General features: G+C 41.7%; 1 protein-coding gene across 1 annotated transcript in view; it reads right to left on the bottom strand.

The window, feature by feature from the left end:
• Window positions 1-27284, bottom strand: part of adamts18 (ADAM metallopeptidase with thrombospondin type 1 motif, 18) — a gene marked incomplete at both ends in the record, with an annotated part of 58664 nt that overhangs the window by 6794 nt on the left and 24586 nt on the right. The window contains 7 exons of the mRNA XM_083996239.1: window positions 286-490; window positions 5894-6020; window positions 8030-8150; window positions 17023-17267; window positions 17531-17654; window positions 19648-19778; window positions 21743-21915. Of these exons, the coding sequence (XP_083852365.1) occupies window positions 286-490; window positions 5894-6020; window positions 8030-8150; window positions 17023-17267; window positions 17531-17654; window positions 19648-19778; window positions 21743-21915 (1126 nt within the window). The remainder of the gene's footprint in view (window positions 1-285; window positions 491-5893; window positions 6021-8029; window positions 8151-17022; window positions 17268-17530; window positions 17655-19647; window positions 19779-21742; window positions 21916-27284) is intronic.

The raw sequence follows: 27284 nt of genomic DNA, 5'->3' as shown, positions 1-27284 counted from the left end.
AGTTTCAGTTTCAACACTAACATGTACTAATAAGCATAGAAATACAGCCATAGATGTGGTGACAGTTTTGTGTCTGACGAGTGTCAACTAAATCTTGTGCCAATCCATCTAGATTAGAAGATATGAAAATATTTTACAGGAAAATATCTTACCTGGTGAAACGTCAGGGGATCACCAGAGACTTTAGGGTTCATCCTCTGGGGACCACCTGACTGACCAACCATCAAACCATCACTGCCACGCTGCTACTGTGCTTAAGGTTTTCAAATTCTTGCGCAAACCCACCTGTGACCAAGATCCAGTGCTCCACTCCGGGGGACAGACCTGCGTGTGGCAGGGCTGGACTTGGGCCGGAGAAATGACGGGGCAGAGGGAGTTCGCCACCACTTCTTCCCTCTGGTAAGTGACCTTTCTCAGGCAGCGCAGTGTCCTCGTCTGCTGGCCTCCTCCACACGAACGACTGCAAGGCCCCCAGTCACCTGTGGCCCAGCTGGAGATGGATGCAAGAGAGAGGGGGTTGCATCAGTTGTTAGTGAAAACTAGCATTCATTTAAAACAAAAACTGTAGGTGTACATGCAGGCTTTTGAGCATGATGTATGTAGCTGCTGTTGAGAAACCTCTGTCATCTGGATGGCAGCCACACAATTAAAGCTCCTAATCAGGACAGTCAACCACAGGTCCCAACTCTACACAGTTACATTTATTTTGGTCCCAAAAACACAGAAAAAATAAAACAATTTTACCCCAAATTACCAGTGAGCACTATCACAGCAAAGACATTAGAAGATCATGTATCATTAAGTGGTTAAAAGCTTCAAATAGTGAACTAACTTGGCTTTTCTTACTTTCCTTATTATTAATCAAAACCTTGACCTGTGGCTTCTAAAATACTAACAATATTTTTGATCTTTCCCATTGTGCAAATTGGTAGTTAAGGATGTACAAAATATACATAACCCGAAATATACATCCATGTCCATCCATCTCTCTCTACCATTTGTATTTGAAACTAAATATGGAAACCATATTGTGTATACAACCCTCCGTAAGAGCTTTCCCAGGTCTGCAGAGCCAACCGCAATACACAACATACATACAAGGCCACAAACAGATGTGGTCCACAGTCCTTGAATTCTCTCTCTTCATGTACTCTTGTCATTTCCATTGCTCCTTCTTTGTTTTCACTCATTTTATTTCCAATGCCCTTTCTCTCACTCCGCTCTGACTCTCCTCTCCCATCTTCTCCCCTCCTTTAGTGTCTTTGAAATTTGCTTCACCACTGATGAAAGCCTACTGCTGTTTCAAAAATAGCTTCTGTCTTGGCATCGGTGCTAAAGGGGGAGATTACAGCAAATGAGTGGTCTGACGACCACAGGCTTAGAAGAGGGACACGGAGAGATGGGCAGATGGCTCAGTCCAGTTCTGAGACGACACGCCACCGCAAAGACCATTCATCCACGCCACCAACCTGCACCAGGGGAAGAAAAATGCTTTCATTCTCTTTCAAATGCCGCAGACAAATGAAGCGGCAGGACTAAACTCTAATTTGGAAATGGGAAAGATGTGAACCATTGGAACCTGACAGCACTGGTTTTGGATATTTGGGTTGAGGATTGTTTGCTTTTTTCCCTCTGTTCTCCCTGGCTTATAAATAACAATATATCATTGGGGTGAAGTAGCTGAAGTGCCACTCTGCTTCGCTGCAAACCACCACTGACCTAGCTGTAATTTGTATTTCTGAAATGTTTCAATAACTGGCATATTCTGAGTTTGGAGAGCGCATTACTGCAGTGGAACAGTGTGGCAGACCAGCTACTGCCAGTGTCTTAACATGTATTCTTATCCTGATACTCAGTTTTCTGCACAAGTATACACCACAATGACCACATAACAGGTTGCTGTACTCATATTAACCAGGACTCTTGGACTTTACATTTTTCTTCCTGACTGAAGAAACCTTGCATGTAAAAACAGCCCCTCTCTCTCTCCTTGTATTTCTTCCTTCATCAGTCAGTGCTCCTAAACCAGGACAGGTATATTTACAATTTGCTAAAAGTCACTGTATACTTGAAAATAAAAAAACAATTCATATTTACTCCTACTACCAAACATAAAAACAAAAGCTATGTCTTTTGACATTTAAATGTAACAGAGACACAGCAGTCTCCTGAGGTTAAATTCCAAAAGGTTGCAGCACATAAACAGGGCTGAGTGAGTACACACCTTCTGAGACATAATATACAGCAAAATGTCACCCAAACAACACGTGCAATTTAGATTCATTTTTAAACATGCCGTTTAAACCAAGGACATATTTGCTGAAATGCACAAAGGTTTTCGTGACTTTGTACAAAGAATAAAGAAAATGAGTTTTGATTTACAACCAGTATTTGTGTATCTTCATTTCTTGCTGTTGTTGGTGTGGTGCCTAATTCTTTATCTACCCTTCTCCAGATTGGTTATCTTTTTGTTTTCGACTTACCAAACATCTCTTTTTTTATCATTATTTATGCATCAGTATATTCCAAAGAAATTAATTGTTAATTTCAGATGTTAATTATTGCTGTGTTTACCATGTCTTCCTGCTCTGAGCACACATGTGATCACTCATGTGGTCATTTAGGAGCAGCTTTTGATAAATGTTAATTTATTCTTCACTTTCACCTAAGAACATATTTAACTTGACTACTTAGAGCATCATTCAGTTAAATCCTATAGGTTTGCTAAATCCAAGCTCTGGTCATCACTTTTCCCTCTATTTTTCCACACATTCTTCTCTGGCACAGGTACAATGTGCCTTTCTTTGATTCTACATATGGTGCTGCTGCATGATACACACGGAGGAATCCCCAACCTGTGCTAAGTGAGTCTACAGATGGTCTCTGCCAAGAGAAAGAGTAAAATAACTTCAAACAACGGAGATGGAGCTCCAGAGGAAGAGAAGATGGAGACGTAGTGCAAGCCGGGGCTGAGGGCTGGGAGAGCAAACAAAGCAAGGCAGGACACAAACTTGTATGAGATATGCGTGCATCTCTTCCTGACTGCAACTTATCTTGTCTTAAAAACAACCTCATGCATCCCCATTTGATTTTCAGAATTACAGTCTAGGATTCTTGTTTTCTTCATCAATCCAACCCCCACATAAGGAGTGCAGGTTTAAAAATGGGTCTAAAGTGAAGGGGGGTAGATGGGAGTGAAGGGATGAAGGTGTGGAGGGGGGAGTTTCACTGCCTCTGCATGGCTAGACTGGCGGTGCCCCGTGGGAATCCAGCCGTCTCTGCACAATAAAACATGGATAGGCCTGTCAGCACCCGAGATACACACCACAGAGATAAGCAGGCACTTTTACATTCCTTTTCCTGTCAGGCACACTTACACTCAAACACAGAGCACACATGCATTCCACCTCATTGTCATTTTTTTTTCCTTTTCTCTGCTGGGCTCTTGAATGTGTGCCCGTACATCATGGAGGTACTGATGTAGTCATTAAAGCTTTCACGCTGCTCACTCAACTCAACTGTCTTCCTGTGCAGCACCCATAAATTGGCTTGTACAAACAACCAGCTGAGAAATGGCATCAGCTACTGTATAATAAGATCCATGACAAACTCTGTGTCAAACCCAGCTTTATTTTCCTGGATGGACAACCTGCACTGATGCTATTCATCTGGGTTATACCACTTTTCTTCAAACAAACAAAGGGGGGAGGTCAAGACATGCAACAAGGCTGTTTAATACCTTTCGCCAAGATAAGAGAAATGGTATGCCCAAGATTAGGCACAGGAAATGCCCTCTCGGGTGGTGGGAAACTTGGTGAAAAACAGAGGCTAAATGTTGGAGGTGTAACCGATAGTTGTCTGGCTTGTTCAACCCACTGACACAGGAGAAAGTTCAGTCTGGACTAGTTGCAGCGTGGCTGATGGTGGAGAAAACGACAACATCATTAAGACCAGACATTAGCAGTATGTATTTCTATTTTTTATCTAATGGTTTGGATCCACAAAGCATTATATTTGCATCATGCGTTTGGAAAGTGTCTGCATGTGTCCTGTATGTGCTTATGCATGTGCGTATTTGTGTGTATACACTCTCACTGAACCCAAGTCATGGTTCCCTGCCCGTTCCTTGGAGCAGCACAGTAAATCACACTAGCTCCAGTTACCTCCACCAAAGGCCCACATAGGACAGAGGCCATTTATTTGGTGCTGTTGCAACGTCTTACTCTGCTGCACTTAAGCCTGGTTTCCTCCTATATGCTTGCTACTCTTGTCCTTCTTTAAAAAATGCATGCCATTAAGCACAATGTCTAGAGATAAAACATGAGCATAATTTTTTCTACTTAGAAAGTCAGGAAGCTTTGGGCTGAGAATATACGAGGAATACATGCAATGCACAGAAATGAGCAACGCCTTTGATGTCTGCCTGGTTCCTTACAGCCATGTCTCCATTTCTCTCTCTCTCTCTCTCCCTCTCTCTTATTCTCCAGTGTTCACTAAAGAAAATTCCACTGCAGAGTTGGAAACATCATCCTGTATTTACTTCATGACAAAAACAGTCAACCAGTTGGTAGAAGTGCATGTCTGGGGATAAGACTGAAATAAGATGTTTCTGACAAGGCTACAGCCAGGGATTTTAGAAAAACAGAGGTCAAAACTACAAATTCCACAACACAACCCCACCCACCTGAGAAATGTCTGACCAACCGCTGACCGAACTCTGTAAACTTCCCAGAACATTTAGCAAGACCGGGAGTCTACAGGGCTCAATGCTCGTATAGCTCAGTGTGGCCGTATATAGTCACTGCAGTGAAGTACATGCTAACATTAACATGCTGCTGCGTTGTCTTTAGGACATCCTCTGAACAGAGCTAAACCTTTGGGGAAGCTACAGTGAGTCCTGATGGGAAGTTCATGAAATTGGCGAGCTGGTTAGCATGAGAACTTCAGTGGAACAAAAGACATCACAGAGGCAAGAACTAATTAATTAACATTAGTGTTGCCTTCAAGACAATTCACAACATTTCTTCTAGAATGGTTGGTAAACAGCTGTTGCTGATGATGACTATGTAGCGTTAGCAAAACATATAGCTACTCTTCAGTTTGGTTTCCATAAACTTGTTTCCCACATCACAGTCTAATAGTCTAACAAACAGCAAATATTCTTTAAGGATTTTGAGAATTGGTTAAAAAAATATCCCAGACTCTCTAATTTCACATCCAACATACAGTGTGTATAATCACAAAAGATTTGTTAACAAACCAGACTCCATGAAATTACAAGAGGTGGTCATGACATCAGCTACTATTTGAATCCAGAGCTGAGGACACAAGATTTCATTTCCTTTAAACAAGGTAAGTGTCATTCAAACAAAATGTAATGGTATTCTTGATTTGTATGTGAAACCATTACGCCAATGTTCATCTAAGACTGGTATAAGACTTTTCAGTCTGAGAGAGTTAGGATCAAACTAAAAGCTGGCTTGCCACCCACATGGAGTCTCCTCACCAAGTGGTAGGACATGGACATCACAAACAGGAAATCAAACACTGCATGATAATGTCACCACAGTGGAACTAAAATCCACTTGCTCTGCAAATGAACATGCAGAGAAAACATAAGTTCAGATTCAACAGTACAGGGAACTGGGAGAGGTTTCTTGTGTTTTCTCAAAAAGGGAGATGGAAAGAAAAAACAAAAATTAGAGAGTGAGCAGAGAAGAGAGGAGCATGGAGAACAGAGTGGTGGCTGGCCACAGCAAATGGACCACAGTCAACCTCCACACTGCTCAACCACAGCGTGTGTGTCTGTAATAACACAGCACCAAAGGTTCCTGAGAATTTGGCAACATAAGCACACATGCCACCTGACCCACACACAGGCAGCAGCACTTACTATGCAGGGCAGGGCTGCGTGTTGCAAAGATGGGAGCCCAGCGTCGGTCTGGTGAGGGGATTGCACATGGTGGAGTTGACCTGAACTTTCTGATCCTGCAGACAGATAGCCTTGGTGGAGATACGACCTGATGGAAAAATGGAAAATAAAAAGATTAAACAGAGAGAAAGAGAGAGAGAGAGAGAGAGAGAGAGAGAGAGAGAGAGAGAAAGAGTGAGAGAGAGACTTGATGTGGTTCTTGCTTGTAATTTGAATACTTCGGTTCAATGTTAACGTAGATCAAGATCTCTGGGTTTTTAAGTCAGTGTGTCTGCATGTCTGCTGACTGCTGCTGCCTCTGGAGACAGCTAGAGTGGCACTACAATGACACACACACACACACACACACACACTGACAAGTGAGCATGGGTTTGCTGAGAGTCTTTTTTGGACCGACAGAATCTGAACTTCTCATGTGACAAAGGTGCTTTTCATTAGCCTTAACACACTTCCTGGACCACATGAGAGGGAATTGTACAAAATACAAAAACACATGAACACACAGGCATTAGGGACAACTACAAAAAAATATAAAATAATAATGATGAAATCACATATTGGGGACACAGTACACACTGAGGATGCACATGTTCCTTTTATTGTAACCATAATATGATAACTTTAATTTGTAAATAGTTAATGATAGCCATAATTATAAATGTAGTTGTGGAGCAATTCCATGCCATGACATAGTTGAAAGTACCTCCCTGTCTGACTTGTTAATGTTTCTAGCTGACTTGTTTTAAAACAAGAATCTTGTAAAAGGGATGTTAAATATGCATGATCATGCTTAAAAGACTGAGGTTAAGAGCTGGTTAATGCTCCATCAGAACAACACGTTGTCTAGCCACGTTGGATGTCTAGTATTATTTAAAAATGGGAATAATGCTGCATGTTTTCAGACAGTCTCTCCAGGAAAATGTCATGTAAATGCAAAGTGAATGTTCTGTTGTGAAACTGTTTGATTGGCAGATGTGTTTGGCAAATGTAACCTCAAGTGGAATAACACTGGCTGGGTTTGTCTGAGTGTAGATGTCCTAGGAATTAGCAGGACGGGGCTGCTAACATTTTTACTGTTGGTACTAAAGCTAGTTAGGCGTGGCTCATGAATGCAGTTGACATTAGAGGGGGATAAACACACCATTTACCTTCTTCATACTTTAATTCTTGTGTTTTCCTCTTGCAAAGCTGAACTTTAAGGAAACAAGGGATTGCTCTTACTAGAGCTTCATGCCTCACGCATACAGCGTCAACATGTGGAGAAATACAATGCTTTACAGGCCTGCTGTGTCTACTCATAGGTTGTGGGATGTTTACTTCTGGAGTTATAAAGGAAAATAACAATATAATACAGGTGAAAATAGGTAAATTCCTGTTTGGATGGGTTTTGGACACTAAATATCCATCCCCATTTGTTACATTTTCAAATGGCATTTTACTTATGTAACTGGTGCTCCTAAAAGCCATCAAGTATGTGATTGGCCCCAATAGGTTATCTGTTGGGAAAAAAAAAATCTCACTAAAATCTTGCAGTGTGCATTTTGGCCAAATTGGACAATTTTGGACAGGTTTTGCACACTGGACATCGCCAAGGGACACTCTTTGGAAAAACTCTATAGTGCCTCAGTAGTTTTACATATCAACCTAAAATTTGGTACAAATGTGGACAGGGAGTGTGTGAACCATATATGTAAAATTCAACCTGTTTTATAATTAGGATTTTGAAATATCACCTTTTCACCAAAAATTTCAAACTCGTTTTTTTTTTTTTTTTTCAAAAAAAATTTGTATTTTCAGAAGCCCAATTTTTTATGGAATGACTCAATTCAATATTTTATAGATATAGATGTAAAAGGACAAAGGTTTTCTTTCATTTAAGCCATAAACCATAGTTGTGGGATTAGTACTTCTGTAAATATAAAGCTTTAATTGCAGTGATACAAAAACAGGTGGAAATTGCCAAAAATGGCCTCTGCATGAAGAGGTTAACAGAAGTTCAATTAAATGTACACAACACATGCGCATACACAGATGTGTTTTTGATTCATCTCTCAAACAAACATGTATTGGCCTACATTCAAACACACACAGCCTCACCTCCTGCACAGGGAGCGGAGCAGTCAGAGCGAACCACACCCCAGCTGTAGTCAGGTTTCCTCTCAGTGCGAGGCATAGTATACTCCCACACCACACCCGGGTTCTTTCCCTGCAGGAGGATCTGTCAGGCAAGAACACAGCCAGTCAGAGAGGTATCATGAGTGAATGGGTGTATGCAGTACAGATGCTGGATAGATAAAGTGTACAGTTCTTTTATATAGAAGCATTTTATGGAGCTAATTTAATCCCTCATTCTTGGAAAGATGAACTGGTGTGGGTGGAGTTGTGTTTTGTTGTGTTTTCCCTTAATTTAGCCAGGGAAAGCATCACATTGGTCTTCAAAATGTTCACATTACATTGGGAGTCATCCGCTGCAACCACTTTTTCCTGGCTGCTCTGGGGAGGTAAACCAGCAATCTCCCGACCACCAGTGTATCCTGTAAAGCACCCGCACGGCCACAGGTGTGCCCAAATGAGCCTCTGCCATCTAAATCTAAGGCTGGCACACCCAGCTTAATCATATGAAAAGTAGGGGTTAGTGGAATGAATACAAAAATAATTGGGAACAAAAAAAAAAGACTAATGGACAGAGGCCTCCTGTCACTCTAATAAATTTAAAATGAGCATGGGGCAGCGTTGGCTCAAGCACTGCCTTTATGCTATATAATTGGCAAGCTAGCATTAGGCCAGGAGATTTGAATCAAAATGCAATGATGTCAAAACAATGCCTCCTGGAGAAGTGTTTTAAGAGGCCAGGCACGGAGAAAAAAGCTTTGATGCTAAGGCCAAGAGATGCTCCTCTACCCTCCTGCTTCTCGAAGCTAAAACCAACCAACCCAAGTGGCACCTGAATGTCAGCCTAAATCACGCTGACTGAACAGGTAAGAGTAGATGTTTCTCATCCAAAAGGTTTCTGCAACTATGCTTGGCTGGAATGTAGCATCAAATAGGAAGCTGTATTTTGTCAGCTATGACAGTTTGTTTTTGCTGTGTAAATTGTGCAAATAGCTTACAGACTATAGCCTTAAAACAACTTTGTCTGGGTTCTGCTATTACAAAATCTGATGTGATGTAGTTACATGTTCAGTGCTGCAGAGTGCAGACATTCAGTGACTGGACAAGACTGCTGCAGTCACCACAACTCCTGTTTTGACATTGCTTTGATGTCGAGATTATTGGGGAAATCTGTGGCGCTAAATGAAGAAGTTCTCATGCAGCTGTCAACACAATTTATAAACTGCTTGTACACACATTTAAAAAAAAAATAATCTATGGTTTTATTTGTAGAACATAACAAATTCCTTGCACACTTTTCTAGAGGGCGCCTTCATATTCTGACCACACATGAAATTTAAAATTATAAAAAAAAAAACCAAAACAGCACATTTCCACATTTGAGCAAATGTTTGGCATTTAATGCCTGAACATTTCACCTCCATATCAACATATTTTCTAATTATGGATTCTAAAGTTTTTCCACACAGTAATATAAAGAATGAGCCGAACTGTAGTGGTATGCTATATCGTCCCCTAGGAATTATAAGGTTCTAGCTGACATTTTTGTCAAAATTGAGTTATTCACATATTCCAGTTCTGGTACTACTTATTAACATAAAGGGAGGTGTTTTTTCAAGTTTTATGCATTTCTGGCCATTTAATCCCATTTAATCTGGAAAACAAAAAGGTTCTATCTACAAACTCAAACTATATCTTGGTCTTATAAGGTTCTAAACCTCTATATCTCAAATCTGGTCAGAATGCAGATAGAACCTTATAATTACAAGGGGACAATATGGTATGCCTTTAACACCAGGTTCACTGCCTGTGTGGACAAAAGGTAAGACCACTGACAACGTGGCAGTTTAATTCAACTGTTCAGTTCCCACTAAGCTGTCAGATCTACTAGCCACTAACCAGAAGGCTGTAGAAACATTAAGGAGTGCTTTGTTCCCTCTCTAGTCCAAACTGGCTGACCACACTATTATAAGGTCATTTTATTTGGACAGTACAATGCACAAACGAGGGACAATTTCCATTTTCCTTTTGAAGAGTTTGCTTCTTTTCACCACATCCTTTATACTGGCTGGTGATTCTATGTTACCTTTTCTGCTCAGCAGATTTATTTGGACAAATGGATGAATGACAGCAGACATACCCATTACATGAGAAGCATCAGGCTATCATTACAAAACTCTGTGAGGATTCACTGCAATTGTGAAGGATTTTGGTTGAGGCACATTCACACAGCGTCAGTTTAAACCATTTCAAAACACTGCACTGGATTGTCTTCAGTATCGCTATGTCTCATTCACAGCCCACCTCACTTTAGTTCAGGTTGGGTGGTTATAAATCCTCAATCCATTTGGCAAATCGTATTAAGTCCAACTGTCAACATCCATTCCAATGTCTGACAAACATACCAGTCTATCAGTGTCTGCAATAATGAGCTTTGACAAGTGTATTTTCTTTGGGGTATATCCTAAAGTACAAAAGGAATCTACCATAAAGCATCCAACTTAGAAAGCCAAGCACCTCCTGGGTTCGGTCCACATTCAACAGTCCTGGGGTGCCTCCATAGACTGGACCAATCCCCTTGTGTTGCTTGTTAACTGTTCCATGTGCACGGTCGGCACAGTGCCAGACAGGAGGCAAAAAGAAAGATGTTTATCTGGAGAGGAGCAATGAGCTGTCTAATGTCAGAAACACATCTGCATATAGGTGCAGGAGCATTAGCTAACAGACAGCAGAATGGACAAATCAGTGTGACACAGTGAAGACTATGAGGATACTGTGACAGACTCAGGAACTGTCATTTTCCTGCCATATAGAATTAAAACCAAGCCTTCAAACTGTAAGCTCCACAGCCCTGAAAACTAAAAGTTAAATATAATAATTTGGTCTCCTCACCAATAGTTGGTGAATGGAGCAATTAAGCAGAAGGCATTACGTTAGCCTTCACATTTACTTGCTGCTCTTTGTCTCACATATAACACTCTTTATCAGAGTCACTGATTTAGTACGACTTAAACTGCCCGATATTGTAACCTCTTGCAAATCATAGGGACAAGGCGCTCCTTATAACTCCAGAACTTGCCTGTACAACCATCAGTACACTGCAAACAAGCATAGCTGCTTGCTAATTCTGCATACTGTAAACACAACTATAATATAAACAAAAAGTGGTTTTAGGGCCTTCTATGTTAGATTTTTAAAATCCCTTCACTAAAAGAAGTGTGTTTGCCTTTGTTATTTGTTACCTGTGGGGCTGTCATTCAAAAATCAGCACAAGCTTAAAGGTAACTGAATGAGGCTCGCATGCTCAAACCTGCTGTGCATATTATTCTGCACCGACATCTATGTACATAAGAAGCCAACCACAGAAAAAGATTTTCTCATGATGTTGTTTTAACTAATAAGCACTGATAAGCCAAAGAAATATTTTAGTGTAATTTATTTCATATAGAAAAAGCTGAGGACGCCCTGATTGACCTGCAGATTTTCACTACAAACACATTATCAATGGATTGGAGTTAATGGTTCTGATCCTTAAACCTTGCTAATACTGTAGGTCTGGTGTCTGTGGCAGAAACAAACACTATGTGCTGTGTAGAGTAGTCGGCCTCCCACCTTCTTCACTATATTACACACAACAGGCTCCCAAAAATGATAAGTATTTGTGTTAATCAGCTGATTTCACTTACAGATGACACAAAAACAGGATTTCGTGAGTTTAGAATTATAAGGTTCTATCTCCATTTTTTTTTCCATTGAGTTTTTTTGCATAATATCATCCATTAGTGGTCTGTTAATGCCTGTGTGATGTTATTTTAAAATGTTCAACATTTTTTGATTAGTTATTCATAAAATACAAAGGTTCTATCAACCAAAACACAAGCTGAGTTGGAACTTTGATGCTCAATATCTCGGAACTACCCTAAACGGAGATAGAACCTTATAATTCTAAACTCACGATTTCCCAATCCCTGTAAAAACACATGCTAAAGGTCTAAAACATATTTCCTTGTTTATGACATGTTTGCAAGAGTGAGTTTTAAATACACCAAATTATTAAGGTTGCATTTTGCTGATTCTTTTTTTTTTCAGCTTTACTGTCATGTTGGGAGTGATGTTAACTACCCTACCCAGAGGATGCATGGATAAAAAGATTGCATTTTTACAAGTCAAAAAGTTTACAGTGTACCTTTAAACTACAGGTTTATGTCTAAAATGCCTGAGCATCAAATGCAGACATCCACAAAGTCAATTAAAGCCCTTATTTCTTCACTCCAATTGTTTTACTAACATGTTCATAGCCAAAGGCCACAAGTTCTTTATTTGATGTTCTCACTCCATGTTTCAGACAATGCCCCCTTTAAACTTGAAGACGTCTAGTCCTGAGTGATGCAACTGTGGTCACTAACAAACAGCAACATCCAACCACACTTTAACACCCACTCTCCCTTTGTTGATGTTACCAACCCCAACCAAGCCCAAACCCACTGCCATGACACAGCTGCCTCTTATAACCACACCGGGACTTCACTTTTATCCAAGCAAACCAACTCTTACCAGTATTCATTTGCCAAATAACCTCCCATGGTGTGAACAACATTCAACAGTTCCTCTATTAGAGAACCTACACATCTTTCTAAATAACTGATCTCTTCTTCCTGAGTTTTCCACAGTGTTGAATAAACCCAGCTAACCGCAGAGTTGACATTGTCTGCCAGGACTGACACTAACTTTCAAACAATTATTTCAGACATGTCCAACCCTGTCTCTTCTCCACTTCCTCAGTGAGGGACAATCACAGCCAATAACAAACACATCCTTACTATCCATACTGCAAACTAAAATCCCACAACTTACAGAAATAATTCACAATATATCACTGTTTTGACCTCATGTCACAAATATTGTCAATAATGAAAATGTGTGCACTGGGTCTGTTTGTGCCTGTTTAAAAAGGAAGCAGATTGTTTCTGTGACTGGTTAGTTGGACAAAATGTTTCGTACAACAAGTAGAAAATGCTGAATTTTACTTCACAAAAGCTGAAAGCATAGGCAACAAGGTCATTAATACTTCACCAGTGGTTAGTGTGACTGATAAGACCCTTTCCACAGGTCTGCCTGTCCACAAGTTTTCAAACTAAAATGGGCATTTCCAAAAGTCTCTATTTTAGGGGCTTTTCACAGTAATGTGGTTGGAGCCTTAGTCAGAGAAATGGCCAATAAAATAAATTATCACATATTAAGCCTAGTTCTTCTTCAGACTCAAAGAAAATTCACATTTATTGAAAGAAGCAAATATTTCCTGAAAAGAAGCTAAGCATGTGAAGCCTTTCAAGTTAAAGCTGTGTGAATATTCGCGCACTCCAAGATCCTGACCACAGAGCGTCTTGATTTTCACACCCCAGCCACCTCACCACTCATCAAGTCAGATGAGACGATGATGAATTACAATGTGGCAGACACAGACGTCATTCTCACTTGTAGACCCCTTGGATGCTTTGCCCTGCACTGGCAGGACTTCGCCTCTCCGTACCACAAGAACATCAATGCAGGCGGAATAATCCTCATTGGTATCCACTGAGACCTCCAGAAGCAGCCATATGTTATATCTGTTCCTCCTGCTCTTGTTAACTACTCCCATTCCTCCTTCCCTCCTCCTCCTCCTCCTCCTCCTCTTCCTCTCTACCAGCAGAGCAGCTGTACAGATGTGAACACCTTGTCACAGTTTACGCTCACACTTCTCAACATTTGTTTTTTTTTGGAGTGTTTCAAGCTGAGTAAGGGTCTGGGAGTGATCGGTGCACACGCCCTCCCCCGCTGCACTCTCTCAGTTTCTCTGCGACTGAGCCAGTTTAGTAGAATGTGTGAAACAGATGAAGATCAGCAGTGAAGAAAAACTACTCATTTGCCTTCATTTGGCTCTTTTCATTTGCAGTTTAAGTCCCAGTGCCCTGACCTTAACTTCTCACATCCAAAGAGTTCAATTGCAGAACTCTTAATCTTTTAATCTCACTCTCCCTCCCCTCTCTCTCTCTTTCTATCCTTCACTTTCTATCAACCTCCTTCTCCTTTTTGTAATTACAGGACATACTTATAGAGATTATGGTCGTGTCATCTGCAGATCAGCAGCATGCTACAGCTGACTTCTCGGCTGGACAGATGTATGACTGAGACAGACAGGCAGCAGGGACACTGTGGGACTTATTCCGTCCTTTAAGGATAATTTATCCCCATTACAACTGGGGTATATGTGTGTAGTTCAGGGAATTGTTTCTATGATATTGCTACAAGAATCAGTAGTCAGACAATCAGACAGAGACAATGATCCTCACCCTTCTAAATGAGGCAAACTTCAACTGAGACAGTAAGAGCTGCTTGTGTTTTTGTGTTCCTTGATCTTGAATTTGATGAAAGTATGCAAATCATCGTTTTTTTTCAGACATGGTGATGTTTGTCACTCGACAAGAGCTTTGGCAATTGTTGCATGAACTTAGGCTACGATATTTCCTTTGAACAGTGCTATGGAGACGGATAGGGGCTAGCTGGTTAGCACGCTAACTTCAGTAAAAGAAAAGATGTGATGGATACAAGAGTAGCGTTGCTTTCCACCTCTAGCTGTTGGGGAGTAAAAGAATGTGTTTGATGCTGAACTTACAACATTTCCTCTGGTATGTAAACAGCTGTTAATGATTGTTTTAGCATGCAAAGATTCATTTGCACCAAACACTAAGTGCAGGTGAGCTTGACTGGAATGTCACTAATTTTGCCGAAATTTAGTCAACAACTACCAGTATTACGACTTTGTCTGGAGACCATGATTATGCTGAGGTATTTTTTCATAGAAATGAAAAAATTTGACCTGCTGGTGAGACTTCAGGAAAAGTCTGGGGATAATCAGAACCAATAAACATCATCCCCTGGGCATCATGAATGTCTGTCCTAAATTTCATGGTAATCCATGAAATATTGTTTCATGAATTGCTCGGTGAGGTTTTTCAGTCTGGACCAAAATGGTGGAGTGACTGACCAAAACAATTACAAAAGTTGCTGAGAAATAAAAATTCAATCTTGCACAAGGAGACGAGAGCGAGCTTCCCAGATGCCAAAAACAACAGCAAATCCACTAAACTGTCCACAAACACAAGTCTCTCTTCTAAAATAGCTCTAAAAAACACTCAGCCATTTCCTGACGGTCAAAAGAGTGACCAGACAAGCACTTTGGAAATATCACACTGGTATTGCTGCTGGATTTACAGCCCAATCATCCCTGCTTCAACCACACCATTTCAGGGGACAAGGGACTGAGGAGAGACCAGCTTTTTACACAACTATCACTACAAGCATGAGGGAGAAGGGCGAAAAAACGAATGTCTCCTCTTCACCTGGTTTTCACTTCTGTTTCCACAGCCAGGGTTCAGAGTTCAGGAGAAAATAAATGCTTTCGCTGACAAAGTTATGTAGGAAAAACATCACGCACATCCCCCCACCACTCACTTAAAACCTACATAAGGAGTCATAAGGAGAACGACTCGGCCACTTGTCAAATATTAGTTTTGCTGTCAGGAGGATACGCCTGTACAGCATCACGTTCTGCTGCTGCCTCCAGGACGGGTAAGGACTCGCCCTACCCTCGAAGCTTTGGTTTCTGACACACCACTGATTACAAACACGGGGCAAAAAAAAAAGGTACCATCAGCTCGTAAATCACCCCCTGTACTATGCAGAACATCTCACTCTAGGCAACCATCTGATTTTGTACTTTTCATCCCTGCCTCTAAAGGGCAGTTGACTTAGGGATTGTATTCGCTCCATTAGCTTCAAATCACATGGCTGGAACAAAGCACTTTTGAGGTCAGTGGCCGAGAGGGTAAGGGAGGGAGTGGGGGTGGTGGTGGTGGAGCGGGGGGAGGCTTGGAGGTATCGCCGCCTGTGGCTTTGAATATGTGTACATGGATAAACACGTGATTGTGTTTACACTGGAACCGACAGCACCAAGAAGCTATAGCTCATAAACAAAGGGAAAGACTCTGCCATGTGAGACCGATCTGAAAAGTGAAAGTGGCCCAAAGGCTGGTCTAGAAAAATTGTGCCACATCTTCCTCTCCCTCTCTCTGATGTATGATTATTCCCCATTGTCATTCTAATGATGCTTTAAGGCTGGGCCACAGCAAACTACAGAAAACATATTTTTATCACTTACCCTTAGGCTACTTATCCTAACAATCCTGGCATCCACTCATGCACATTATTTATTTGTGTGATACAGACAGGTGGCAAATTAAAGGAGAAACCTGAATGAATGAGGCAGAAATGAAATGCAGGTACTTCCACACTGTTGAGCAGTTAACAGCCAGTCATGCTTAGCTGATTCTGATTTATAACAAGATGGCAAGTGGAAAGATCTAAGTGACTGTGAAATCACAATTGTTGAATCACAAAGATACTCAGTTGGTGTCTCAATAAGAGCAGTGATTACAGTGTCATCTGCATTTAGATCTATGGGAAAGGCGTGAAAGATGTTCGAAACTAGTCTTAGAAAACTACTGACAGTGTGTCCTGGGTGAACAACTGTTTAACTGTTGGACTTTATTTTGATATGATATTATGTGGATTTCTCTTTCACCTTGTATTCTCTGTTTTTTTCATCTCTCAGGGCTCAGACAAGCTGAACTGCTGGTCAGCAGAGTGCAATGCCTGGAAAAAAAAAGAGTGGCTGTTTGAACCCCTGAAAGCTCTTGTTCCTTTCTAATGCCTTCCACACCACCCAACCATCTGCACATCATGCCTGACGTAACCAATCACCCAACACAATTAATCCCCCTCAGAAGCACTGCAGACAGCTACAGCCACCCCTCTTCTCCCTGCCACCGTAACTTTTTTTTTTCATCTAAGCTTCGTCATAATCAGACATTTAAAAAAAAAAGGGGGCCCTGTCACTGTCAATTGCCACAAACGGACGTCAACCGGCAGCGGCGGCTTACTTCAAACACCAGCGTCTCATTAGTAGGTCCAGCAGCATACAGGCTCTCCGGCTTGTTGAAAGAGCGCTGGTAGTCGAACACGGTTCCACCAAAGTGGAACTTGCCAGGCCAGTCCACGGTCCAGTCTCCGGTCAGGTAGTACTTCCTCTTCAGGGAGCGGACAGCCAAGTAGCTGGTGGAGACCTCCACTTCCTGAACGCGAATGCTTCGTGCCCCTGTTGGGACCGTTACCATGGAGTAATACTCTGGAGGAAAGAAAAGAAGTAAACAAAGTCGAGGGTTATTGTTGTTTTCCTTGAAAGTTCTTCCGGTTTTCATGGCCTGTTTCATTACCCATGCACACATACCGTATCTTACCTCACCTTGTGTATTATGGCAAATGCATGCATGACTTTACTTATTATCCTTGTTTACCCACTTCAAATCTGCCTTTGTCTTGAAGAGAAAAAAATTGAGCATGCCCTTTAATGTGCAGACACGCTACAAACAAAGAAAAAGACAAGATTACCATTCGCCCTGTGCTGAAGGGTGTATTGGCCCTTGAAAAACTTGCAAGTGGAGTTGTTTCCCTTACAGACTCCGCAGGCGTCCAAAGAGACCTTGGAACCAAGAATCTTGTCACAGCCCACCGCCTACACACACACACACACACACACACACACACACACACACACACACAAAAAAAAAAAAAGATGCAATAAGCATGATGTAAATACAAATAAACTATATGATCAGACCCTTTCTTTAAAGTACACATCAATGGAATAAATTGATATATTGTGCCAATAAAGAAGTAATTATAATTCCATCTGTGCTGGTGCTTCACATAACAACTGCTCCTTGAATCTGGATTACAGGAACAATAAAAGCATGGTAGGGAGATGTAGCATGAAAAGTTTGCAATAAAAGGGAGAAAACTGTAACTGAAGTATTCTCCATCTCTCATTACACTTTTTAATACCTGTACCTGCAGCACATTGCAGTAGATTCACACCAAGGCACACATACATGCTCTTTTCTCTTACCTTGGCTGACTCTCACCACTCTACACCTAACACCAGATTGTTCACTCTCATATGTGATGAATAGGCTGTCGGCCACTCTATAATAGACCAGTGTCAGTTGTTTCTATTTGCTTGTCCCTGAAGCTGTACTTAAGCTTTTTACCTCCTTTTCCAGGATCCCACCGCCAGCTTCTTCAGTTCACACCATCATCATGTTAGTCTGTACTGCCCTCCCTTCTACTGATGTCATTTATCCCTGCTTCATCCATCCCTCAGTCAGCTGTCAGCCCTCTCCAGACTCAGCTTCACCTGGTTTAACTCTTGACAGTAAATCACACACCTTCACCCCCATCCAGTCTGTGCCTGAATTCGAGCCCAAAATACTATATTAGCACAACCCTCACAATAACCCTCTTAACTCTTCTTCAGAAGTCTGACTGTATGTTCAAACACCAAAAATATTTTGCACAGCTGAAAAATAAGTGGACAAGAATGGGTTTTTGCACTTTGTCATTTGCTTTTGTTTTCTATTGCAAAAAACCTTTATGTAAAAGACACAATAGTTGCTGTGTTGCCATGAAGAACACTATATTATGTCTCTGTGACTGTCAATGTTGTCTCTCATCCCATTTGAGGAGGAGTATAGAAGTCAGAAAATTGTTTTGTCTCAGCATTTACATTGCTTCAGAATCTTTTCAGACCACATCGCTTTTTGCACTTTTTATTACACTGTGTATGTTTAACGTCCAAAAAAAATCTAAACATTGCTGTATCATTAGAAATTCTTGCAAATTTGTTAAAACCAAAATTGAAATCTCTCTCATTTACGGACATATTTGGACCCAACAATTCCTTTGGCAGCACTTACAGCTACAAGTCTCTACAAACTTTGCACATCTAAATTTGGCCACTTTATTCCAGTCTTCCTGGCAGATCCTTTGAAGCTTCATCAGAGTTTGGGCTTTGGCTGAACCACTCAAGGACAGTCAGAGACTTGTCAGACACTCCAGCGATTTCTTGGCTCTGTGCTTTGGGTCATTGTCATGCTGAAAGGTGAACCATTGCCCCAGTCTCAGGTTGTTTGCACTGGGGAGCAGCTTTTCTTCATGGACCTCTCTGTATTTAGCTGCATTCATCCTTCTTTCAATTTTTGGTCAGTCTCCCTGTCCCTGCCACTGAGAAGCCCCCCCATAGTATGATGCTTTTTCTTTTTTCTTTTTCTAAATCATACGTGAGAATCTTCTCCTAGCTCTCTATGAGCCCTTTAAATGTCATTTGCCCAAGCAGACTGTTATGTAAAAGTGTGCTCCAAGTTGTGTTGCCTGCACAAGAAAATATGTGTTTTAGACACTTTTAAAAATGGCCACTGAAACAATTGAAAATCTGTGTCAACATGGGTTTCATTCAGAGGTTTATGTTCTTGTGGAAAGGTGAGCTGAGCCAATGAGAAAGTGAAAACCCAAACTACTCCCATCAATGAGTACAGACTGATGGAAAGACATGACTATTGAATGTGAAATAGTAACGAGGTCTGAATACTTTTTGTATCTCACACTGAGAAAAAAAGTCAATACTATATGTTTGGATACACACACACATGTACAAATAACAACCTGTTTACCTCACACACTCCATCAATGCAGACATCTCCCTTGTGATCTGAGCAGGAGGTGCCGTCTTTAACCTTGCTGGACATGGCGAAGAAGAAGTCAAAGTCCTCTGCAATGCAGTACAGCTTACAGATGTCTTCATCTGCCCAGAGAACATGCAGATGTGTACAACATTAATGGTGAAGACGGAAGCAACAGAAATTAGCAATTTGTAGGAGAAAAATCTCACGCTCCACAATGACCTGTTACGTGTGAAGATTCAGTAGCTACTGTTGTGCAACCCGTTGCATATACAGAACGCACATCAGCTGCTGGGGATGAATTGTAAAAGACAGGAACTGAACTATAAATTCACCCAGGGGTATTCATGTGGGGCAACAGGTTTATTCTTTAGTTCAGATCAGTTATCACAGACAAGTCTCTGCAGCCATCTTTGATTAAAATAAATGACGGTGAAGGTGACTTGGCCCAAGCTCCCAGAAGGCAGTTCAGAATCTGTTCCTCTCTACATCACCTCCCATTCATCAACAGCTTAAACAGGTCTGGGACGACAGCCAAACACACTGCTCTCCTTCATTTCACTCTCCCTCTCCCTCGCTCAATGTAACAAAGCTGGCCCGCAGGCTTCCTTTTTAAATCCATCCCCACTGTGTCAGAGGGTGCAGGTGGCTACATGTCTCTCATGTACATTACACAGAATGATAGTTTCCTCCAGCTTTTTGGCCTTAATCACTGCAGCAGTAAATAGTGGTTGGCATTACAGAAACACTTTATAAAAGAGATCTGGACAAGCAGAATATAGCAGTGTGCAGAATATAAAAGCTCTTCACAATTAAGACAAGAAAAAGCTTGTCCCGGACAATCTGCACTTCTGTGTTTGTATAGTAGCACTGTGTGCTCTTGAACAATGACATTTCTCTTTGTGCGCTTTATGTGCCAATAATGAAGCGAAGCCTGCGAGCTAGTTCAGGCAGCCAAATCGGGCTGCGCTGCTTCACTCACATGATATGCCTCACTCAGTCATACACACCCTCCCGTTTTGGCGCTCAATTCAAGCTGTGAAATGTAACCATCGTCCTCTTTGCCTGTCAATGACACTGCTGCCTTGCCAACAGCGTACTGCATCATTTCTGCCCCCCCACCACCCCAGCATCCACCTGCAGGCTTTGGGGGGTTAAGATATTCGCTCATCATTCCCATATACTTTTAATGAGATCCTATTCCTATGAGGTCGGAGTCTTGACACCACACTCTAAATGCATACTGAAGCTGCAACAGACATTTTAATCGTGAGTTGTCGAACTGAAATACAGTAAATCATGGGGTGGATTTATAATCCTGGAGAATTACTGAATTAAATGAATGAATAAATTAACCATTTATAATTAGAAGTCGCTAACGTGGTCTGTCTGTTCTTAGTTGCCGAGCAGGGAATAAAAAAAATATTATTATAGCAGCTTTAAAATGGCTTTTTTCCTCTGAGACCAAAATGTGGTCTTGTTCTAGGAACGGGAGGTGGAGATTGTTATTGTTACTTTGACCATCACTGCGTTTACAAGACAAGAGGCTATAACACGCCCTCTGAGCAGTGTTATGTCTTGAGGGCGGACTGTGGCTACAGTAAGGCGCTATTAAAAAGTGACAAGATGGGCCAGCGACTAGTTGGTTGGTGTGCAAACTTCAACAGAGGCACAAAAAAAAAAAGAATTGGAGGCTTCAGTGAGCTGCTGTTAGATGAGATGGGCAGCAGCTACATAGCTGGTGTGCATGGCATGGTGGCAGGCTAACTTCAGTCGAAGAAAAGACGTCATAGAGAGAAGAGTAAACACTGGTGTTGTTTTCCACCACTGCAGGTGTTGGTGATAAACTCACAGTGTTTCTGCAAGACTGGTAAATAAACAGCTCGTTATGTTAATGCCGTCGCACATGCAAAACTTTCAAATAGCTTCTTTAGAGCACAAAATAATATGTAAATATTCTTTCTCTCTCTCAAGGACGGATGCAGGAAAAATGCATCCATAGAATCCTTGGAGCAAATCATACATTAAATATGAGTGTGCCACAGGAGTGAACAGACTCTGCTCACTCTTGGTCTAATCAGCTTACCATCCACTTGTGTGTAGGGCTTCCACTTGTAGTACCAGCCCCTGAAGGGCTTGCTGTTGTACTCAGCACACTGTTGGGCCCTGAAGTCCACGGCATTGAGGGGGCACGGCCGAGTGTTGCACAGCTGGTTGAGCCGACTGGAGCCTGAGCAAAATTTACCGTTGTTCTGTGGCCTGAGAGACAAGACAAGACGAGACGAGACGAGGGGGAGGTTTACAGATCTGAAATATTCAGTTTGTTTCATTACCACAGTTCTGAAATCAACATGTCAATGAGCAAATGAATATTATCACACCCCTGATGTTTACTTCACAGTAGCTGATAAGGGGAACAATAACTAAAAATGAAATTCAATAAAGCATACTTTATTTTACTACACTGTTTTGAAATCCACATGTATCCATACAGTCGAGATATACTAGCTACTCATGTCTCACAAAGCCTGAACGCCATGTCAGGTGTTACTATACTCCATGCTACAGCAACACTTCTTCAACCACAGCAATATGTGAAGATAGAGAAGATAAACAGATAATGGAGATTTAATATAATTTCTTCTTGTTTTTTTCCTGTTTTTTTGTTGCTTTTTTTCTATTCCTTTTTTGATGGGTAGCTTAATTTATGATTCTATGTAGGATAGTTAAGCTTCGCGTTGGGCCGAACAACGCCCCTTAGCCGTGGTATAATGAGCATATACCACGGCCTGTCGTGATATATTGCTTAAATATGCTTTAGCCTATACCTTTTTGGTCATTATCATCATGTATTTATTGGCTTTTTTCCATTGTTATTGTGAAGATCGATGTAGCCTATGTTTCTGTGGTGTGTGTGATGATGACTTACTGAATAAATATCACTATACCATCAAAATGACGAAAGACATCACTGCTTGTGCGAAAGAGGAAAAAAAACACAGAGTCTTGATATTTAGTCAACAATGGGATGCCATGACAGACTTCCCAGGCTTTCTAAACTCATACCAGGCATTCCAACACAGCCACCAACAGAGAAAATTGAGTTTAGTCATTTACCAAAGTGGCCAGCACAGACACATAGACACACACACACAGAGCCTGTGGAACCATGCTGATCAAACATGTCTAATAAAAACAATTCACCAAGTTTTACAGTTTAATGAAACGCTTTGGAAAAGGAACTGAAAAGAGCTTAATAAGAACAGTAAACACAAGGAGGGGAAAGCAACCAGAGGCATAGTTCCTCTGAGTTTCCTGTAACAGTGTCTGCATGAAATGGATGTTAGCAACAATCATAATCAAAAATGCATGTTGCTTCACTGCATAACTCCAACTGTTCATCCCCTCCATTCAGACCTGGACTCAATCACTGAGTGACCTAGCTGCCAGGAATGATGGAGCTTCAGTGAAGGTGTGTATGTGTGTATGTGTGTAAATCTGCTCTGTGCTGATCTTGCTTCCCCTAGTGAGTGGGGGGTGGGTGTGTGGTGGGGGGGGGGGGTTGGCCCAGGTTTTCATAGTCCTGATCCTATTAAGACTTAGCGGCAGACAAACGCAGCCCATATGGTAATGTGCTTACGGCAGGCCATTGGGGGAACTACTCCATATACTGCATCAGTCAAGGCCTTCTGATCAGAGGAGCTCAGAACATGGGCAGTTTACTTGAGAAGGGGGTTGAATGCTATTCATGGATTATGGACATCTGGCCCCATGTTTCACAATACCTCTCATTTATCTTCTACATACACCCTTTGGTCTCCTCTCCCTAGATCATCTCATTGCAACTGTAAATCTACTTTCAAGAACAAGACAGAAACCAGATATGACAAGTTTTCGGTTTGTGTTTCAGCCATTCATCTTCTGTCTCAACGCCCAGTCCCGACGTAGCCCTCAGGACCCTTAAGGACTCTTAAAGGTCCCGCGAGCTCAGTAAATCTGTCCAACGGCAGAAGCTGAGACTGAACTCCTGTGGGTCAGAGGTCACCATGTCTAGTCTTGTCTTCTTCTTGAGTAACCTGCTCTCTCCATGCCCCTCTCGTGACTTTCCATTCCGCTGCTGTGTGCTGCCTAACCCCTGTTAAACACCTTCACAAGTCTACGAGGAGGCTTCCGCCAAACAGGAGTCCGTCTAAGCACCGTCGCCCCCTCATCACACACAACCCACTCCCTTTAAATTGAGTGTGTGACAAAATGCGCTCCCTGCAAAACCAGGTCAAGATCGTGAACCTAATCTCCCAGGCTTGTTGGTGAGGATTAGCTTGACTGTGTTTGATCTGGCAGGTGGTCTACAGCGAACGGAGGAGCGAGAAGGGAGATGGAGGGAGAGAGGGAGGAGGAGACAATACACTTTCTGTCTTAGAGCAACTCCTTGAAGGGGAAGGTTTAACTGGCAGGTCCCAAAGAACTCTTCCACAAGATTTGAGAAGAAGATACACGTTTGCCTCATGAAATGGTTGAGTTTGTGCTGAATCAATTGAACAATCTTTAAAGCAGCTGCTGCTGAGGGAAAACGTAGCAGAGTAGGGGTGAAAATGTTTCTATAACTTTACTAAAACAACTCAGGATTTCACAAGTTCATGAAACACGGTAGACTGCAAGTTTGACAGGAATCTAGATGTTTCAATGTGTCAAGCACAATTGATCTTTCCAGAGATTTACTGGTGACGCCCCAGAGTGTCCAGACAGTACAGTTTTGGGGGTGAAGATGACATTAGAGACAAGCTGTCAGATTTAGGCTAATCCTTCTTGTTCTGCTCAGATTAAGAACAGAGGGGCCTTGCCAAAATAATCGCAAAGATTACTGGGGACAAACGCACTCTGAATGTCATGAGTCAGAGACTAAAACGTGACTCAGGGGTACATGGTGCAGCTGGGAAAAGTGTGTTTGGGTGGGTGAATTCCTGTGGTGTGTGTCAGAGCGGTGGTGGGATCCAGACTGGTGATGGAAGTGAAGTGAGGAGATGTCCTATTAAGACATGTCCCATCTTATTTTACATGACAACTAGTCGGCCCATTGTATGTAATGAGATAATCATATCATGTCTTGGCATTATTGGATTTCATATTTTCACCCTAACCATCTTTACATACCCTCTCTGTCTCTATGACCCCATAACTCACCGTTTAGCAGCATCAACCCATTTTCAGCAGCAGCTGCTACAAAGCGCTCTTTAGCGCCACAAGAATGATAAATGAACTTGACAGGTAACCTGGTTTAAAGGGCTCAGTGGCCCTTTTTGGTCTGCCAGTCATGGTGCATAATGTGTATCATATGAGGGCCGGTCCGCCCCTGAAAAAAACGTCTTTGATCCCTCACAGGGATTAGGAGACAAGTCGGCTGTGACGGACAGAGCAGCCACATCAGTATCTGTCCGGCTGTTAAGTAAGCGGTGATGAAGCCAGTGGAGTAAAGAGGGCGGTGTTATAGAGGTCTGCGAATATCTGAATGGACTCGATAATGGAGTAAGGAGAAAAGATTAAACTAGAAGCAATTTCTCAAGAAAATATAAAGTATATGTGCAGCAGAAAAGTCAAAACACATTTACTGCAAAAAGGTAAATTGTCTGATGTAAGCAATGATTTAAACTGAAGCATAGACTTAAACATGAGCCGTGTTTTTAAGTTGAAAAGAGCTGAAAATGCAGGTGATGTGGGAGTGAAAGAAATTAATGCAAGTTTAAGCGTATAAAGTGAAAGACAAAAGCCAAAAGTGTCCGCTAAACAGTTGAGATTTTGAACAATTGAACAACTGAGAAAGTTTGAGGACCTGACACTTGAAAGGGTTTGAAGTATCACTTTGAGCAGTTGAGTGACATGTTCAAGTGTTACCACTGAACGTAAAAGAACTCGGATGAAGAATATGAATGAAAGCAGTGGAAGTGTCCGTTAATGTAAGAGTGTTGACAACACACAGTATGAACACTGTAACCAGTTAAAATATCACTTAGATCGCAAGCACTGATTGTTTTCATTCAAGTCTAATTTCTTGAGGCCATCTATTAAACTTATATTGTTTAAAAGCTCTAGGTATCTAGTTACTGTCGGCTGCTCAACGACTACGTGAGATGAAAGATGATGATATGAAGTCATTTTGTTCTTTTACTCGGCTGAAAGACGGCACCCACGGGCAGCAGTAATTTCGAAAGCAACTGTGTCCTTTGTATCATCTCACCTGCACCTACACACGCAGAGACACACAAGTCCGTATTCATACATGTAGAATTGAATGTGACGTGCCAATATGATCTAACCTGCCCTGACTAATTCCCCAGTGATGGCAATCATTACCAGCACAAACCAATCAGCAGGTTCTTTGTGATGGTGCAGCAGGCTTGGATATCCGCCATTAGCCATGATCCTACAGGAAACTTATTGTGGTATGAGAGTCTACTTTTACTGTATGTGTGGGTGTGTGCGTGTGCTTACGCATGAACCTAAGTTCTATGTGGCAGCGCTGTTTCCTGTAATTGCCCTAGCAGTTGGTTTCTAAACTAAAAATCAGATGAAATTAAAATCCACTTGAAGACTGGCTAGAAACAAGGAAAAACACCACAGATGCTGTCTAGGAATTTATGCAAACTTTTCAGTCTTGTCAGTTGCTCCTACAAGCAAGAATCAAAACACTGTTAATTGCTTCCACCATCCCCATCATGAGTGTCCCTGTGTTACAGCATGGAGGAAATTACTTGTATAAACACTCCTCAGGGAGATGATATTAAACGCTTCACTTGTTCTCATTCAGACACTGTGTATATTTTGCACCATAATGTCATTGTTTATTAACATCTATGTAAGTGTGGCCTTCGTCTATGGATTGCATGCAGTACTACATAGTAAAGGCAGAACAAAAATTGCAGAAATGGTAAGGAAGTGAATCAACTCTCTAAATATCCTATTACAGGCAGCCCACTTGTCCTGTATGAAGTTTAAAGGGCCTGTGTTAGCAGAGTAACTGCAGAGTGAGGCCATTTCATTACTTGATTGCATTGTAATGAGAGAGAAAAGCAATAAACCTAGTCTATATTGTAGAGAAAAATAAAGTCTTACATTTCCTGGATGTTGTGGGGGAAACCAACAAGGACCTGCACTGTTTTGTCTGTTATGAAACACAACATTAAAACTGGGAATCGTTCACGTGAGTGTAATGGCACGCACAGAGCCCTTTTACTAACAAAGAGATATGCACTGTGGGATCTGGGTCTGCAGAATTATGTAGAATTATGTTTGTGTGAGTGAGCAGCAATGGGGGACGTTTGCCGACCGTCTTGGCAGCTTCCAGAGAAAAGAGCATGCTATTAGGAGGTTTTCCTCGTCTGGAGCACTGGGAGAGATAGTCTGTCTGTCTGGACTGTCAGCCTGACTGATGAGAGCCGTTATCAGGTGCATGCGTGTGTGTGTGCATGGACAGTACGTGTGTGCATGTCATTGCTGACAAGTACCTGGCAGACAGCGCGTTCAGGTGTTCAGAGAGAAAGAATTTTGGGACGCCGGGCCTTCAAGAATTACTTTCTGGCCCAAACCGCAACTCAGATTTTCACTGTATTAGAAGCCACATGACAACATGGATC

The sequence above is a fragment of the Trachurus trachurus genome (genome assembly GCF_905171665.1).
Source record: "Trachurus trachurus genome assembly, chromosome: 3".
NCBI lineage: Eukaryota > Metazoa > Chordata > Actinopteri > Carangiformes > Carangidae > Trachurus > Trachurus trachurus.
Note: the sequence above shows the minus strand (reverse complement) of the source record. Positions and strands in the feature narration are given on the sequence as shown.